General features: G+C 41.2%; 1 protein-coding gene across 11 annotated transcripts in view; it reads right to left on the minus strand.

The window, feature by feature from the left end:
* Positions 1–15,447, minus strand: part of LTBP1 (latent transforming growth factor beta binding protein 1) — a 446,431-nt gene that overhangs the window by 365,496 nt on the left and 65,488 nt on the right. For all 11 annotated transcript variants that reach the window (XM_024242216.2, XM_024242210.2, XM_063713730.1 and 8 more), the window contains exon 3: positions 2,963–3,260. In XM_024242216.2, coding sequence (XP_024097984.1) covers positions 2,963–3,260 — 298 coding nt within the window. The remainder of the gene's footprint in view (positions 1–2,962; positions 3,261–15,447) is intronic.

Consider the following 15,447-nt stretch of genomic DNA (forward strand, 5'->3'; position numbering starts at 1 on the left):
AACTATAAGTTCCACTTTAGTTGCCTAGTGTTATCTATCCTTAGCTCCCAGGACTGTGCCCTCATACACAAAATATGCTCCATAAATACTTGTTGAATAAGTGATCAAGATGATAGCACTTCATGTGACACACAATGAACGTAACACTAAACATTTTGGGATGTTAGACATATTTATGTATATAGTTGAATACTTTAAGGAGGCTTAATCAATCTCCTCCTTTACTGGTTAAACACAAAACCTGAAATACCCTAAAATAGGCAATCTTAAAGATAAGGATTGTAACATTTCTCAAAAGTAGCCAAAATGGGCCTATCACATGTGATTCCTTGGCCATTTGATTAAACATGACTCACTGTGATTATGTCATAATCTAAATTAATCAAAGGGCTAATTGTATAGCTTTGTATAGTTTCCTTTGTATAGCTCATTTGTCATTTCAAAGTCTCCTTAAGAGCAGGACTGGATCTTGTACATCTTAATCTTCTCTGCAGTGACTAGATAATGGGGCAATCTATACAGTTTATTAATATCAGGATTGATAGCACCCAAGGCTATCTCTTCTCATCTCTTCTCTTTACTTAAAAGCACACCAGTAGGCACACCCATATACACATGCCTATAACAATGCTACCATAAAAAAGCATCTTCATTCAGCAGATGAAGTCTCCAAAGCAAACTGCCTAACGACTTTATTTTACCAAAGCTGAGTCAGAGCTGAAACCTTACCCTCCTCTTTGACTCACAACATTCTTGTCTAAATTACACCACGGCTACCAAAAGGAAGGAAAAAAAATAGACTGTTCCTTTATCTGACATCCGACATATGGTTCTTACTAACAATCCATATATATACATCATAGAGGGTCAAATTCTAACAGTGTGATGGTGATATTCAAGATGAATAATGTTGCTTGTAAATTACTTTACAGTTTATGTAAGTCATAATGCTAGAAAAAACTAATTGCAATTCACAGTAATCTGACTCTTGATCGCCAAAGCATAGTTCAACACAGAATTGTTTTTTGTTTTTAATATCCAAAACAATGCTGGAAGGGAGACGTCTAGCTATGATATAATCAAAGCTTTATATCGTTCCAAGGACACAGTTATATTCATGTTCTGGCACACACAAAAAAGCACTACTATCCTTTAGAGAAAAAGTTAGCAAACTACAGTTCATGGGCCAAATCCAGCCCATATCCTTAACATATGGCCCACAAGTTAAGGATATCTTTTATGTTTTTTAATGGTTGAGAAAAAAATTTTTAAAAGAATAATACTTCATGACCTGTGAAATTTATATGAAATTCAAATTTCAATGTCCATAAAGTTTTATTAGAACACAGTCACACTCATTAATTCGTACACTGTCTATGGCTGCTTTTGTGCTACAATGGCAGAACTGAGTAGATGCAACAGAAACCATATGTCCCACAAAGCTAAAAATATTTACTACCTGCCCCTTTACAGAAAATTTTTGCCAACTCCTTCCTTCAAGGCATGGATGCTGAAACCTGACTGCCTCTGTTTAAATTGTAATACTGTCACTTACTAACTGTGGGACCTTGAACAAATTACTTAACCACTCTGTACCTCAGTCTTCTCATCTGTAAAATGGGTTTAATAATGTTACCTTCCTTATAGGGTCCTTGTGAGCTGTAAGTGAACGATACACAATAAGCGTTTAAAAGAGTACCTGGCACATAGTAAGCCCTTACTAAGTATTAGCTACACCTATCTTACCTTTGCTTCTTGTTGAGGGCTGCAGAATGTGTTTTCCAATAGCAAAGTAGCATTTCAAACTAGTCCCTAAATCTAGCTACCACAGTAGAACTGAAGTATTATGAGACAAGAAGAAATTAGAGAAAAATGAAGAAAAACAGAAAAAAAAAAAAAAGAGAGAGGATTGAGGAGGGAATAGGAGAAAAGAAAAAGACCACACTCAGAAGAAACAGTAGGTGGTCTATTCAAAGGGGAAGTAGAAATAAGGATAATTTCATCTATAGCAACAGACTGAATAACTTCTGTGGGCTGACTGGATACTAATCACCATGTGGAAGCTGTCTCTACAGAGGGAAGAAGCATTCTAAATTCCAAGCAAGTGACTTACAAATGAACTGCTACGTCAAGCCCATTTTTAAGTTGGGAACTTCCTGTATTTTACATTCCTAGACAAATGACAAGTGATAGTTGCAGTACATTCTGCATCTTATTATCCATATAGAATAGCTCATTAAGAGGAGACAATTTGTTTAAGGACCCGGTGCAGCTGAGTGGCTGCTTGTAATGCAACTCAGAGAACGGGGTAATCTTTCTTCTCTGAGTTCTCATTTTGTTCAGAATAGCACTTACTTCCTAACACTGAGAAAAAAAAAAAACCTTGTTCCCATAAACAGAAAACAAGCTCATTCACCAAAAATGGACCCACACGGCAACTGGAAGATAAACATGGTGTTAACAGAAGGTACACTTAACCTGCTACTGAGGTTGAGAAATTCTCTCTTTGCAAGGACTCCCTTTCATTTGAATAGTTTCTCTGTGCAAGCTGAGTTTTTACCTTTTCCAGATAACTTTAAAAATAAGTTTCTTTTTTTTAAATTATTATTTCAAAACTCTATAAAGCAGCTCCCCCCTCAAAAACAGAATTTTTTAACTAACAACTTTATCACAAATAACTATTTTTATCACTCCCTTCCAGTCTTGATCCCTATAATCCTCATGGTTGCCATGGGTTGTACTTAATGGTAAATTTTCCTGCAGAGGCGAAATACACACATCAAATATTTTTAAGAGATTCCATGTGTAAGCCTAACGTGTAAAGCCTTAAGAAAGGAAAGAAAAACATTATTATCCAAGTGATTTCTGCAAATTGTGCAGGAAAGGGACAGTGATTTAAAGCAAGGCATCCAAGAGAGTAATTAAGATGATCCTTAGCTAAACGGAAGTTCGAGACACTCACTGAGAATGTATCTGCTGAGGGAGTCCCACTGAAGGCTTTGGCTTGAGAGTCAAGGTCATCTGGGCCACAGGGCTGACTCTTGGTAGCGTGTCTGCCTTCTTAGACGAAGTATGCTTTGCTGCTTGCTCAGGAGGGCCCCACGAGGAGGCAGCCCCAGGACTCTGCCCTCCAAAGACTGGTGACGAGGTGTCCTGGGCAGCTATTGTTTCACAGGCTTTGCCCTTGGTCCCTGGTTTACACACACAGAGTTGTGGCCGGAGACACATCCCTCCATTCTGACATGGCGGAACACAGCTAGCTGCAGAAAGAAAACAGAAGGCACGGCTTTGAAGAACAACATTGTAGACTTCCTAATTTTTCCAAAGGGTTAACAGTAGCATCAGGTTGTTTGTTCTCCAATAAAAAACCACATGAATACTCATAAGGAGGAAGGGGGGGCAGTTGGGTGGAGGAGGGGGAAGAGAGCTAATATTAATGGCTTCCTATGTGACAGGCACTGTTCTAAAATATATAAACAAATTTAATCTCCCAGCAACGTGTTTTGTAGATATTTTATTGTGCCCACTTTACAGATGAAAAAACAGAAACAGAGATTAAGTGATTTGTTAAACATCACATAATTATTACTCAGTAGAAGAGCTCGGATTTGAAACCAAGTGAGCCAGCTCCAAAGCTATCATTCTTAACCATTTTACTGTATCTGCCTCCCAGAAATGCATCAGAAAATCCAGGAAAAATCGTAAGAAAAGCTCTGCCATTATTTTAAAGTTATGTTCTGTGGCTTAAATTTAAATATACGTTTAACTTAAAATTTAAGTTAAAAATTTTTAAGCCTAAGTTTTTTGCCAAGACTTGGCAAAAAACAAAAGTTCAGTCCAATCCCCAACCCCAAAAAGTGCTCTCCTACAGACCTCATGTTGTATAGGCTATCAGATCTTTGAGAGACTGTGTCAGAAATTTAGTCCAATCTACTCTTTGACATATGAGAAAACGAGAAAACCAAGGGCAGAAAGGTTAAGAGTCGCCCAAAATACACCTGCTAGTTTGTATAAAAATTCAGTGTGCTAGGCACCATTCCTAATTTAATAATGAAAGGCAACCAAAAAGAAACAACTTCTTTATCTCCTATTTGCAAGGATGTATGTACTCTGAATCACCACACTCACGACCAAACAGAGTTTTAAAGTTATCAGGCCAGGCACAGTGGCTCACGCCTGTAAGCCCATCACTTCAGGACGTCATGGTGGGAGGATCGCTTGAGCCCAGGAATTTGAGATTAGCCTGGGCAACACAGTAAGACCCTGTCTCTACCAAAAAAAAAAAAAAAAATTAATTAGCTGGGCATGGTGGCACGCACCTATAGTCCCAGCTACTCAGGAGGCTCTTGAGCCCAGGAGGTCGAGGCTGCAGTGACCATGATCACGGCACTACACTCCAGCCTAAGCAACAGAATGTAACCCAATCTCAAAATTAAAAATTTAAAAAGAAAAGTTATCAGGGCTGTGGGTCATTAATAGAGTAAGTAGGTTTTATGATAGGCAAAAGATGCCTTCTAAGTTTAAGGCATCTAAACTTAGAAGTTTAGATGCTACTGGCTGGGCACAGTGGCTCATGCCTGTAATCCTAGCACTTTGGGAGGCTGAGCTGGGCGGATCACTTGAGGTCAGGAGTTCGAGACTAGCCTGGTCAAAATAGTGAAACCTCATCTCTACTAAAAATACAAAAATTAGCCAAGTGTGGTGACAGGGGCCTGTAATCCCAGTTCTCGGAAGGCTGAGGTAGGACAATCACTTGAACCTGGAGGACAGAGGTTACAGTGAGCCGAGATGGTGCCACGCATTGCAGCCTGGATGACAGAGGGAAACTCTGTCTCAAAAAAAAAGAAGTGTACATGCTACTGACTTAAGTTTTATTATGTAATGTCATAAGCTTATGGCCATAATTCCTTCAGTCCCTTCATTATTTGTTCAAATACATTTATTATGCTGCCCTGTTGCTGTCAGCTCACCTTTTACATAAACTGTTGGTCCTGAGGCAGATCACACTACCAAGTCTCCCATAAAGTTCAATACAAGCTTCAGTCCACCAAGCAATTACAAAATAGACAAGCAAAACGAACAATAGGAGACTCGGTTATGAACATCCAAAAGACCAAGACCTAAAAGCCTTGAAACCTATTGATTTTCTATAAAAGAGAGAAGATACTTTTCCCATCTTTCTACAATATGATGCCTATTCATTACAGCAAGTAATGATTTTTCTAAAATGGCCCTTGGGTGTCAGAATACCAAGCTGACAAATTTTCAGAAAGTTGGGAAGGATTCTTTAAAAGAAAAAAAAAATGGAGCCAGCTCCCTAGGTGACCTTGGAGTAAGCCACTTAACCTTGGCCTCTGCACTTGTGTATGTTTGGGGGTTATGAGGAGGGCAGCAGTGATTTGTTCTAAAATGGTCTCCACAATATGAGAATAAAGGCTGTTCCCACACTCTGCTTCTAGAATTCTAATTCAAAAGCTCTATGCTTCTAGAATTCAGAATTCTAACTATCAGAGTTTCCTGACCAACTGAGCAAACTTTGTTGCTATATCTGAGATGCTGTCCTGGGTCCCTGCTCAGCCATGGTTATTTCTGGAGTGTCACAGGAATGGGAATGGGATCCACCCAAGAGAACAGAAGTGGCCACAGCAAAGACTGAGCTGGGCTTTCAAAGCTGTGCCTCTGCCTGAGCTCACCACCCAGGCACTTTCATGTGTGCCCTCTCGTAATGTTTTCAATTAGAAACATGTTTCTTTTTAACATCTGAGAATGATTTCCACTTCTCCTCCCGCCCAAGGTACAATGCAAATGTCTTTTCTACCAGGAAGGCTGTTTGGTGCAAAAGCTGGCACCTAGGTGGAGGCCAAGGACTGACATCCTCCAACGTACCACCAAGAATGAGCCGCAAGAACCTGTTTTAAGGAAGACATGGATGGTTAGCAAATTTTTTAACTCTTCAAATTTTTCATGTGGTAGGGTAAAGGGGGTGGGGAGACGGTCATAAAAGATTAAAAAAAAAAACAAAACTTTGCACTTACAAATATTTTCTACTGGAAGAAAAATAAAGAACATGTTACATAATATTACGGCTATGTATATAATACCACCCTTTGTAGTAAATTTTAAAAGGACAATTAGGAGAATGAAAAGACAATTTTCTCTTCTACCTACCCTAACTAGACTCAGACAGGTGCCCCCTAGAGCATGGAGATGAGGAGGGGCTGGATTGAACTGGAGGAGGACAGATTCCCTAACTCCCAAGAGAAGCCCCTCATCTGACATAAAAAGCAAAACTTGCACTTTGGGAGGCCGAGGCGGGCGGATCACAGGGTCAGGAGATCGAGACCATCCTGGCTAACACGATGAAACCCCGTCTCTACTAAAAATACAAAAAATTAGCCAGGCTTGGTGGCGGGTGTCTGTAATCCCAGCTACTCGGGAGGCTGAGGCAGGAGAATGGCGTGAACCCAGGAAGCGGAGCTTGCAGTGAGCCGAGATCGCGCCACTGCACTCCAGCCTGGGCGACAGAGCGAGACTCCGTCTCAAAAAAAAAAAAAAAAAAAAAAACTCATGTCCTTCTACCACATTTATCAAGCCCTTTTTCCTACGATATTTGGACCCATGCAGTAGCAGTTCTTACATGGCAGCAAGCATCAGTGGTTCTCACAGTATGGTGCCCGGGCCAGCAGCATCATCTGGGAAAACTTTGAAACTACATATCCTTGGGCTGCCCCACACCTGCTAAATCTGAAACTGGAGCCCAGCAATCAGTGACTGCCCTCCAAGCGACGTCGATGCACACTCAGGTTTGAGAATCACTGACACACAGCATTTGGAAACAGGTCTTCCAGCAGCAAGTTTCTGAGGACTTATATTTTTATACTTGCAAGTTTTCACGCTGTAATTGCTTTTAGGCTATTGAATTCTTGGCTATGATAAAAGTGTTTTATCTTGCCATTTTTATTGCAATTTTAGATGTCATTTTCCATGTCTATACACTGCCAAAAGTCTACACATTTGTCCCCATCTACTTCACGGCCAGTGCAAAAATGCATAGCATTTACGTGAAAACTGTTATTATAACTAAGGTGTTGGACTATGTGGAATATTATAAATATTGTCACAGAAGTACCTTTTATTTTTATTTAATTTATTTTTTGAGACATAGTCTTACTCTGTCACCCAGGCTGGAGTGCAGTGGTGCGATCTTGACTCACTGCAACTTCCGTCCCTCAGATCAAGCGATTCTCCTGTCTCAGCCTCCCAAGTAGCTGGGATTACAGGCATGCATGCCCAGCTAATTTTTGTGTTTTTAGTAGAGGCAGGGTTTCGCCATGTTGGCCAGGCTGGCCTCAAACTCCTGACCCCAGGTGATCCGCCCGCTTCAGCCTCCCAAAGTGCTAGGATTGTAGGCATGAGCCACTGCCCCCAGCCAGCCAGAAGTACTTTTTAATTTTATTTTATTTTTTCCCCATCAGTGGATTCTGCTTTTTCCTGGCCAGCACTGTGCTGTGGTTCAGCTCGATGAGTGGAGGCTGAGTGGAGGCTATATCAAGATCTTATCAGTGGGTTGGGCTGTGGTTCTCAGGCTCAGCTGCACATTAGAATCACCTGGGGAACTTTTAAAACTCCCCAAACCCAGGCCTAACTCCAAACAGATTAAATCAGAGTCTCTAGCGGGGGAGGGCTCCAGGCTTCAGTACTTTTTTAACTCCCCAGGTGACTGAAATATACAGCCAAGTCTGAAAAGTAGTAGGTTAGGAACAAAAACCTAATCCAGGCTTGCAGACAGACTAGTCTTCTAAAATGCTACTCTTTGAATCATTTTTTTCCCTTTCATTCAAAAACTTTCCACACATTTTAGCTGACCAAGGGTAAATATTAAGGCCATCTACATCTAACCCAAACCCCCTTTTCCACCCTCACTTCTCACTGGTCTGCCCCTGCAGAAGCTCACCCATCCTCTGGGATTCCCACCTCTTTGTCTCTGCACAGAGGGAGCCCTATGCAGGAACACAGGCCCCTCAATCCAATGAGAACAATTAAAACCTCCAATGCTTCAAGCCCACCCTTCTCCCACCCTTCTGTATGAAGTCTCTCCCAAATGTCCACTGACAGGGTTTGGTATGAGTCCTACCAAATCTCCTGTTGAATTATAATCCCCAGAGTTGGAGGTGGGGCCTGGTGGGAGGTGACTGGACTATGGGGCAGAGATGGGAGGTGATTGGACTATGGGATGGGTTAGCACCATCCCATCCATGCTCTTCTTGCAATAGTGAGTGAGTGGGTGATTCTGAGATCTGGTTGTTCAAAAGTGTGTGGCACGTCCCCACTCTCTCTCTTCCTCCTCCCCCAGTCATGTGATGTGCCTTGTTCCCCCTTTGCCTCGTGCCATGATTGGAAGTTTCCCGAGGCCTCCCCAGAAGCACAAGCTGCTATGCTTCCTGTACAGCCTGCAGAACCATGAGCCAGTTAAACCTCTTTTCTTTATAAATTGCCCAGTCTCAGGCATTTCTTTATAGCAGTGTGAGAAGTGACTAACAGACCCACCCACCCAGCCCTATCACGACCTTTGTACCATCTGGCTCTTGTCCACTGTCATCATTCACATTCCACATGCTAGTCAACTTCTTACAGTTCTCTCCTATTTGCCAACTAGGTTATAAGCTGTGAGGTCAGTTAAGTGGCTTATGCAGAACTTTCTGTAGCCTGGGATAGGAGCCTAAACTTGGTTGACTGACTGATATAAACATAGAGGCACTACTTTCCAAATGATGCTGGGGGATTTAAGGACGTCTATAAAGGAAAGATGGCCAATGGTCTCTTAATTCATTACATGATAACATCTACACTTGCAGACTTGATTTGCGATTTATTCAATCAAGCAGTCTCCAATCCTTCAAAGCAGATGTTTTTCCATCAAAATTAAATTCAAGTAAACTCTGCAAAGACACAAAGTCTGTAGTGACATTTAACCTTATGTTATAATTACAGATAGAAACAAGTTCAGAAGCCAGATCCAATGTGTTGTAGAGGAACTCTGAAGAGTAGCGACAGTGAAGCAAACTGGTCAAGGTCAAAGAGAAGAGAACATCACAAGGGGCATAACATTTAGGAGGTTATTGTAGGCATTTAGGACATTGAGTCCAGCCTGTGCAACATAGCAAGACTCCATCTCTTAAAAAAAAAAAAAAAAGTGGCCAAAACTGCCACCAAGACAGCGATGAACTCAGATAGTGGGCGTGCAGAAAGCCCACTGACATCAAGATCTAGGTGAGCAGGTTAAGCAACAAAACCCTACGCCATCCTGGCTACCAGGTTGGTCTTCTGAAAATATTTTCATCATTTGAAACAGTCAAAATTGAGTTAATTCTCAATCTGTGTGCCAAGTAGTAAAGAGTCTCAGATGTCTTTCACATTTGTATATACTCCAGTTTGACAAGCTGATCCTAGAGTTCTTTAAAAGTTCAGCGATTGTATTTTTAGGAAGTAACCCATGCCCTGAAGCTCAGCTTCTACTGCTTTTAATTCTAAAAAAGTAACCCTTAGTTATATTTAAAACTTGTCTCAGTCCACACAGTGCAAACAGTGTGACTCTCTGCCCCTTGCCTTTCTCTCCAAACAAGTTGCAGCATGTCTACCGCATGTGTCCTGGGGAGAAATGTGAGTCTAACTGTGTCTTCTGTGATCAGAGACAGCAGGTGAGAAATTGCTTTGCTGTGTGTGTCTTCACAGTAATTCCCAGCTGCCCTTTGAAGTTATTCAATAACACTAAGTGATATCAGATCACAAGAAATATAGCATGAGGTCACACATTTTAGTCTACTCTGTCTGCTTGCTCCTTGTACCAAACCCAAATAAATGTTGTTGTTTCGTTGTAAATGTCTCTGGGTCAGCCTCCTCTAAAATCCCTAAAGAGAAAAAAAAAATTAGCATGACATCCCAATGCCTTTTCTATCCAGTCTTCTGGAATAATGAAGAATTCCACATAACGAAATTTTCTAATACGTGAACCATGCCCATCAATCACCAATATATTTAATAAATCTGTACAGGTCTTTCATCCTTACGAAAATCTATTTGAAACCTGTGAGGGATGGGTATTTGCTTTCATTGTTCTCTCTCTTCCCTCGGAGTCAGACCGTCAAGTCACACAAGCATTCTTTCCACCCTATTTTCCTACCCTATTTGCCTTTCTAATCTACGAGTAACAACTTCACCAACCAGATAGTTGAGCATAGCAAAAATTAAAGGGACTACAAGTCACAAAGGCTGGGTACAGAATCTCATGTTTCATTCAGGAGTTTAATGCCTTTATGTCAAGTACACAGCCCCAGAATTCCCAGCTCCCCAAGAGCTGTGTTCTGGAAGCTTGAAGTTTTCTAAACCTAAGCTCAGCAGGAGTGGTTTTAACCATGTGATGTAATTTAAAATAGGTGGTCAGCTGGGGCCAAACACACTCTTCCCAATACCGTCAATAGTTGTAAAAGCACTCACAGAATATAATGTAATTAAATCACAAGTCATGTAATACAAAACAACCAGCAGTTTTCCTGGATTGTTTCTGATCTTATTACTGCCATGTATAACTTTTTTAATCACAGGCATTCAATGAAAAAAAAGAAAAAGTTAAAATATCTATCTACAGTTTAGTGTATATAAGCATTTAACATTAATTAAAATAGCAAAAGGGAAAAAATAACCCAGAAAAAAAATTTTTCTGAAAATGCTATTATATAAAAAAATTAATAAAAGTTGCCTTTAACAAATGAAGACCAAAATCAAAAAATGAAAAAAAGAACAGAAATAGATAATTTAGACAGAGGGAAATGAAATTAGTAAATAAACTTATAGGGTAATGTCCAAATTAACAAACTCATCAAAAGAAATGAACACTAAAACAAGGAGATACATCACGGCTAATTTTTTAGAAAATATAAATATTAGTACTAAGTGCTGCAAAGGAGGTAAGGAATATGGTACAAGCCTTTTTAGAAAGCAGTTTAACAACATGTTTCAAATATTTCAGTAGCCTCATTTTTAGAAATTTATTCTAATAATCAAAAAAAGGAAATAACTGGGCATACATATATGTAGGTGTCCACAGCAGTGCTATTTGTGCCAAGAAAAAATTTAAAAGAACCATAAAGGTTGAGTAGAATATGGTATTAACAGCCATTCAAAATTAGAACTATAAAGTGATACTACCAGCTTTTAAAGCATTGATAATGTGAATTAAAACACGTTATTTCATTATTCACTGCCATTCATTCCTTAAGCACCTTCTCTAATAGTATAATTTTACTTTGTGCATTCATGCTAGTATGTATGTATGATGAGTACATATTTTTGACAAATCTTGGGTTTTACAGACTGTAAACTATTATGCACATATATTGCTATAACTGTTATCTTTAGAGTTCATTCAAAGGAAGACAATACCTTTCTAAATAATCTTTAAATTTGTTTTAATCCCATCCATGTTATCTTTATTCATCCAATTCAGCCCCCTCTTAAATGCCTGCATTGTGTCAAGAACTGCAGACAAAAGATGGAGACAAATTTCTTGCTCTCAAGGAGATCAGAGTCCAATAGGAAAGACACAAGTACAGAAAAAGAATCACCATACAGCTACGTGTCATAATAATAAAGGTGTAGAAAGAGGAACATGGCAGCCTTAATTGGACAATTGGCAAATATTTGTAAGTTATTATATTCAAGGGACCATAAAGAATACAAAGAATTCTTAGAAATGGTTTGTTTCCTTGAGGAGCTACTACCGAGCCCAAGACAGAGAATCAAAAAATGTGACTACACACCTCCTTGCCCAAGCTCATCTACTGATGAGCAGACAGGTACGAGAGGGAGCTATGCTCTGGGGTCACAGGGATTTGAGTGTGAAGCCCCCCCCACCCCATCCCAGCTCTGTGCCCTTGGGCAAGTGGCCAAGTTTGACTCATGCCTTATTCATTCAACAAAATACTGAGTGGCAATTCTATGCTCAATTTTGCACCAGGCACTGTCATACGCCCTGTGGCTAGAACTGGAAACAGAGATGATGTTTTTACATCCTTCACAACCCCCTGGCATTCACAACCCAGCCAGGGAGACCCCACAGGGAAAGTAATTATAACTATTACCAGCCTTTCTGAAAGAGGAGTGTCTGATGGGGGGTGATCTCAGTGGGGGTCGGGGAGTTAGGGAAGACCTCCCTGAGACCATGAAGTTAACCAGGAGACCTGAAATCGGAGAGAAATAAATAACACACGGACGAGGCCAAATGTTAATGTTAAAATCTGCCACAGAGCAGCAAAATGGGAATAGACCCCACTGATTCAGGATTTATGTTTCATAAGAGATCGGGTTTGGGAGGATAAATTATAATATATTCTTAAATATATGTGTCTAGTATGCAGGTCCAGTATGATTTAGTATAACCACCAGAGACATCATCCTGTAAATCAGGAACAAAATACTAATGCCCACTGTACTAGCTTGCTAGGCTGCCATAACAAAGTACCATGGAGTCATGGGCTTAAATAACAGAGATTTATTCTTTCACAATTCTGGAAGCTAAAATTCAAAGGTCAACGCGTCAGCAGAGTTGGCCTCACTCTGACTTGTACATGGCCGTCTTCTCCCTGTGACTGCACTCGGTCTTCCCTCTGTGTCTGTCTCTGTGTCCAGATTGCCTCTTCTTACAAGCACATCAGTCATACTGGATTAAGGCCCACACTAATGACCTCACTTTAACTTAATTACCTCTTTAAAGATTCTAATTCCAAATACTGTCACATTCTGAGATACCGGGGATTAGGACTTCTCTAGAAGAATTTTGGGGAAACAAAATTCAGCCCATAACCCCTACCATCACCTCTGTAATTTAATGCTTTTCTGGATGTTCTAGTCAATTCAAAACTACATGGAGGGGAGCTGTGCAGTGAGACAAACCCACTCCTACATGCCAAGGGGAGTGTACACTGGTACAGACTTTCTGTAAATGACTGGCCATATTTTAGGATTAAGCCCTAAAAATAATCATCCTGTTGTGTCTTGTCATTCCTAATCTAGGGAATTTTGTATGCAAATATGTCCACTGCAATATCACAACCAATATAGAGGTGAAAGTTAGAACCATCCCACCCATAAAACAAGTAAAGAATGGATTAGGCCGGGCGCGGTGGCTCACCCCTGTAATCCCAGCACTTTGGGAGGTCGAGGCAGGCAGATCATGGGGTCAAGAGATGGAGACCATCCTGGCCAACACGGTGAAACCCCATCTCTACTAAAAATACAAAAATTAGCTGGGTGTGGTGGCACGTGCTTGTAGTCCCAGCTACTCGGGAGGCTGAGGCAGAAGAATCACTTTAACCCAGGAGGCGGAGGTTGCAGTGAGACAAGATCAAGCCACTGCACTCCAGCCTGGTGACTGAGCAAGACTCCATCTCAAAAAAAAAAAAAAAAAAAAAAGGATTAAAATCCTAGAATGTGATACAGTCATCAAAAACAATGTTCAAAAAGTTTTTTTAATTGATACATAATATTTGTACATATTTATGGGGTCCATGTGATATCTTGTTACCTGCAGAGAATGTGTGAAGATCAAGTCAGCATATTTAGGGCATCCATCACCCCGAGTATTTATCATTTCTGTGCGTTGGGAACATTTCAAGTCCTCTCTCCTAGCTATTTTGAAATATACAATACATTGTTGTTAACTTTAGCCACCTACTCTGCTATCAAACTCAGAATTTCTTTCTTCTATCTAACTGTATGTTTGTGCTCATTAACCAATTTGTCTTCATCCCCCCCACACACCCATACACTCTTCCTAGTCAGCCTGTGGTTGAAAAAGATTTTTAATGACATGGGATAATGCTTATGATGTAATGCCACTTCCTCTTGAACTCCCTTCAATCAGCCTTGTGCATCCACTTTTCCGCTTTTCCACTGAATCTGTTCTTGTCCAAGTCATCAGTGGCCTCCAGGCTACTAAATCCAGTGGGAGTTCTTGGTCCTCTCCATTCCTGACCAACAGCCATGCTGGCCACAGAGACCTGGTCCCTCCTCCTCTTCCCCATTTCCCCCCATGGCTGCTGAGCCACCGCACCCTGCCAGCCTTCTCCCACTTCACTGCCATCCTCTGCTCTGTCTCCTGTCTCCTCCTTCTCTCCCCAACCTCCAAATGTCAAAATTTCCCAGGGCCTCCTTGATCCTTGGACCCTTCTTCTGGTGATCTAATTCAGTGCCCGAATTTAGATGTCTGGCCTTGTCCTCTTATTGGAACTCCAGATTTCCACATCCAACGGTCTCACTGACGCCTCCGTGTGGGTATCTAACAGGCTTCTCAAACTTAGCATGTCTTGTGTCCCCTCCATCCACCCCAAACTCTGAGACCTGCTCCTTCCTGGCATTCACTGCCTTAAAAGGGACGGCCATTCAGAAGGTTGCTCACCAAGTGTATTAGTTTACTAGGACTGCCATAACGAAGTGTCACAAAATGAGAAATTTACTACCAACAGAAATTTACTACCTCGCAGTTCTGGAGACTGGAAATCTGAAATCAGGATGTCAGTAAGACTGGTTCCTTCTGAGGACTGAAAGATAATCTATTCATCCTTCTCTCCTAGATTCTGGTAGCCTCAAGCGTTCTTTGGCTTAACAGATGTCCTTATTGCTATATTTTCACATCTTCCTTCCATATATGCTTATGCTGAAATATCCCCTTTTCATAAAGACATCAGTCCACTGGATTACGTCACACATACACACTCTCTAGTATGGCCTCATCTTAAATAATTACATCTGCAATGACCCTATGTCCAAAGAAGCTCACATTCTGAGGTACTGGGAGTTAGGACTTCATGTGAATCAGGGAAGGGCAATATTTCAGCCTACAACACCAAGTTATCACTATATGTGACTCTTCTGTTTTTATCATAACACACATCCAATCCAGCTCCAAATCCTGTTAGCTCTATTTTAAAGATATCCTGAATCTGACCATTTTTCTCACCACCTCCCCGCAAACCCTTCTCTCAGCCACCTTATCCCCTGCAGTCTATTCTCACCAGAGCAACCAGAAAGAATCTGTTAGAACCAAACCCAGATGACATCACTCCTCTGCCCCAAACCCTCCAAAGGCTTCCACCTCACTCAATGAAATGCAAAGCCCTTATTTTTACAGCCTGCAAACCTCTGCCATCTCTCCCATGTCATTGCCTAGCACTCCCTTGAGCGTCACACTCCCATCACCCTGGCTTGCTTGCTGGTCCCCAGACACACCAAGCCTGCTTCCATCACAGGGCCTTGCACTGGCTGTGTCCCCACCTGTCATGTCCTTCCCCAGACAGTCACAGGCTCCCTTCCTGTGGGGAAGCCTTCTCTGGGGCTGCCCTTCCCAAAACAGCAGCCCCTGTGCCTCTATTCTCCTACCCTGCCTTGTTTTTC

This window comes from Pongo abelii, chromosome 12 (assembly GCF_028885655.2).
Source record: "Pongo abelii isolate AG06213 chromosome 12, NHGRI_mPonAbe1-v2.0_pri, whole genome shotgun sequence".
NCBI classification, from domain to species: Eukaryota; Metazoa; Chordata; class Mammalia; order Primates; family Hominidae; genus Pongo; species Pongo abelii.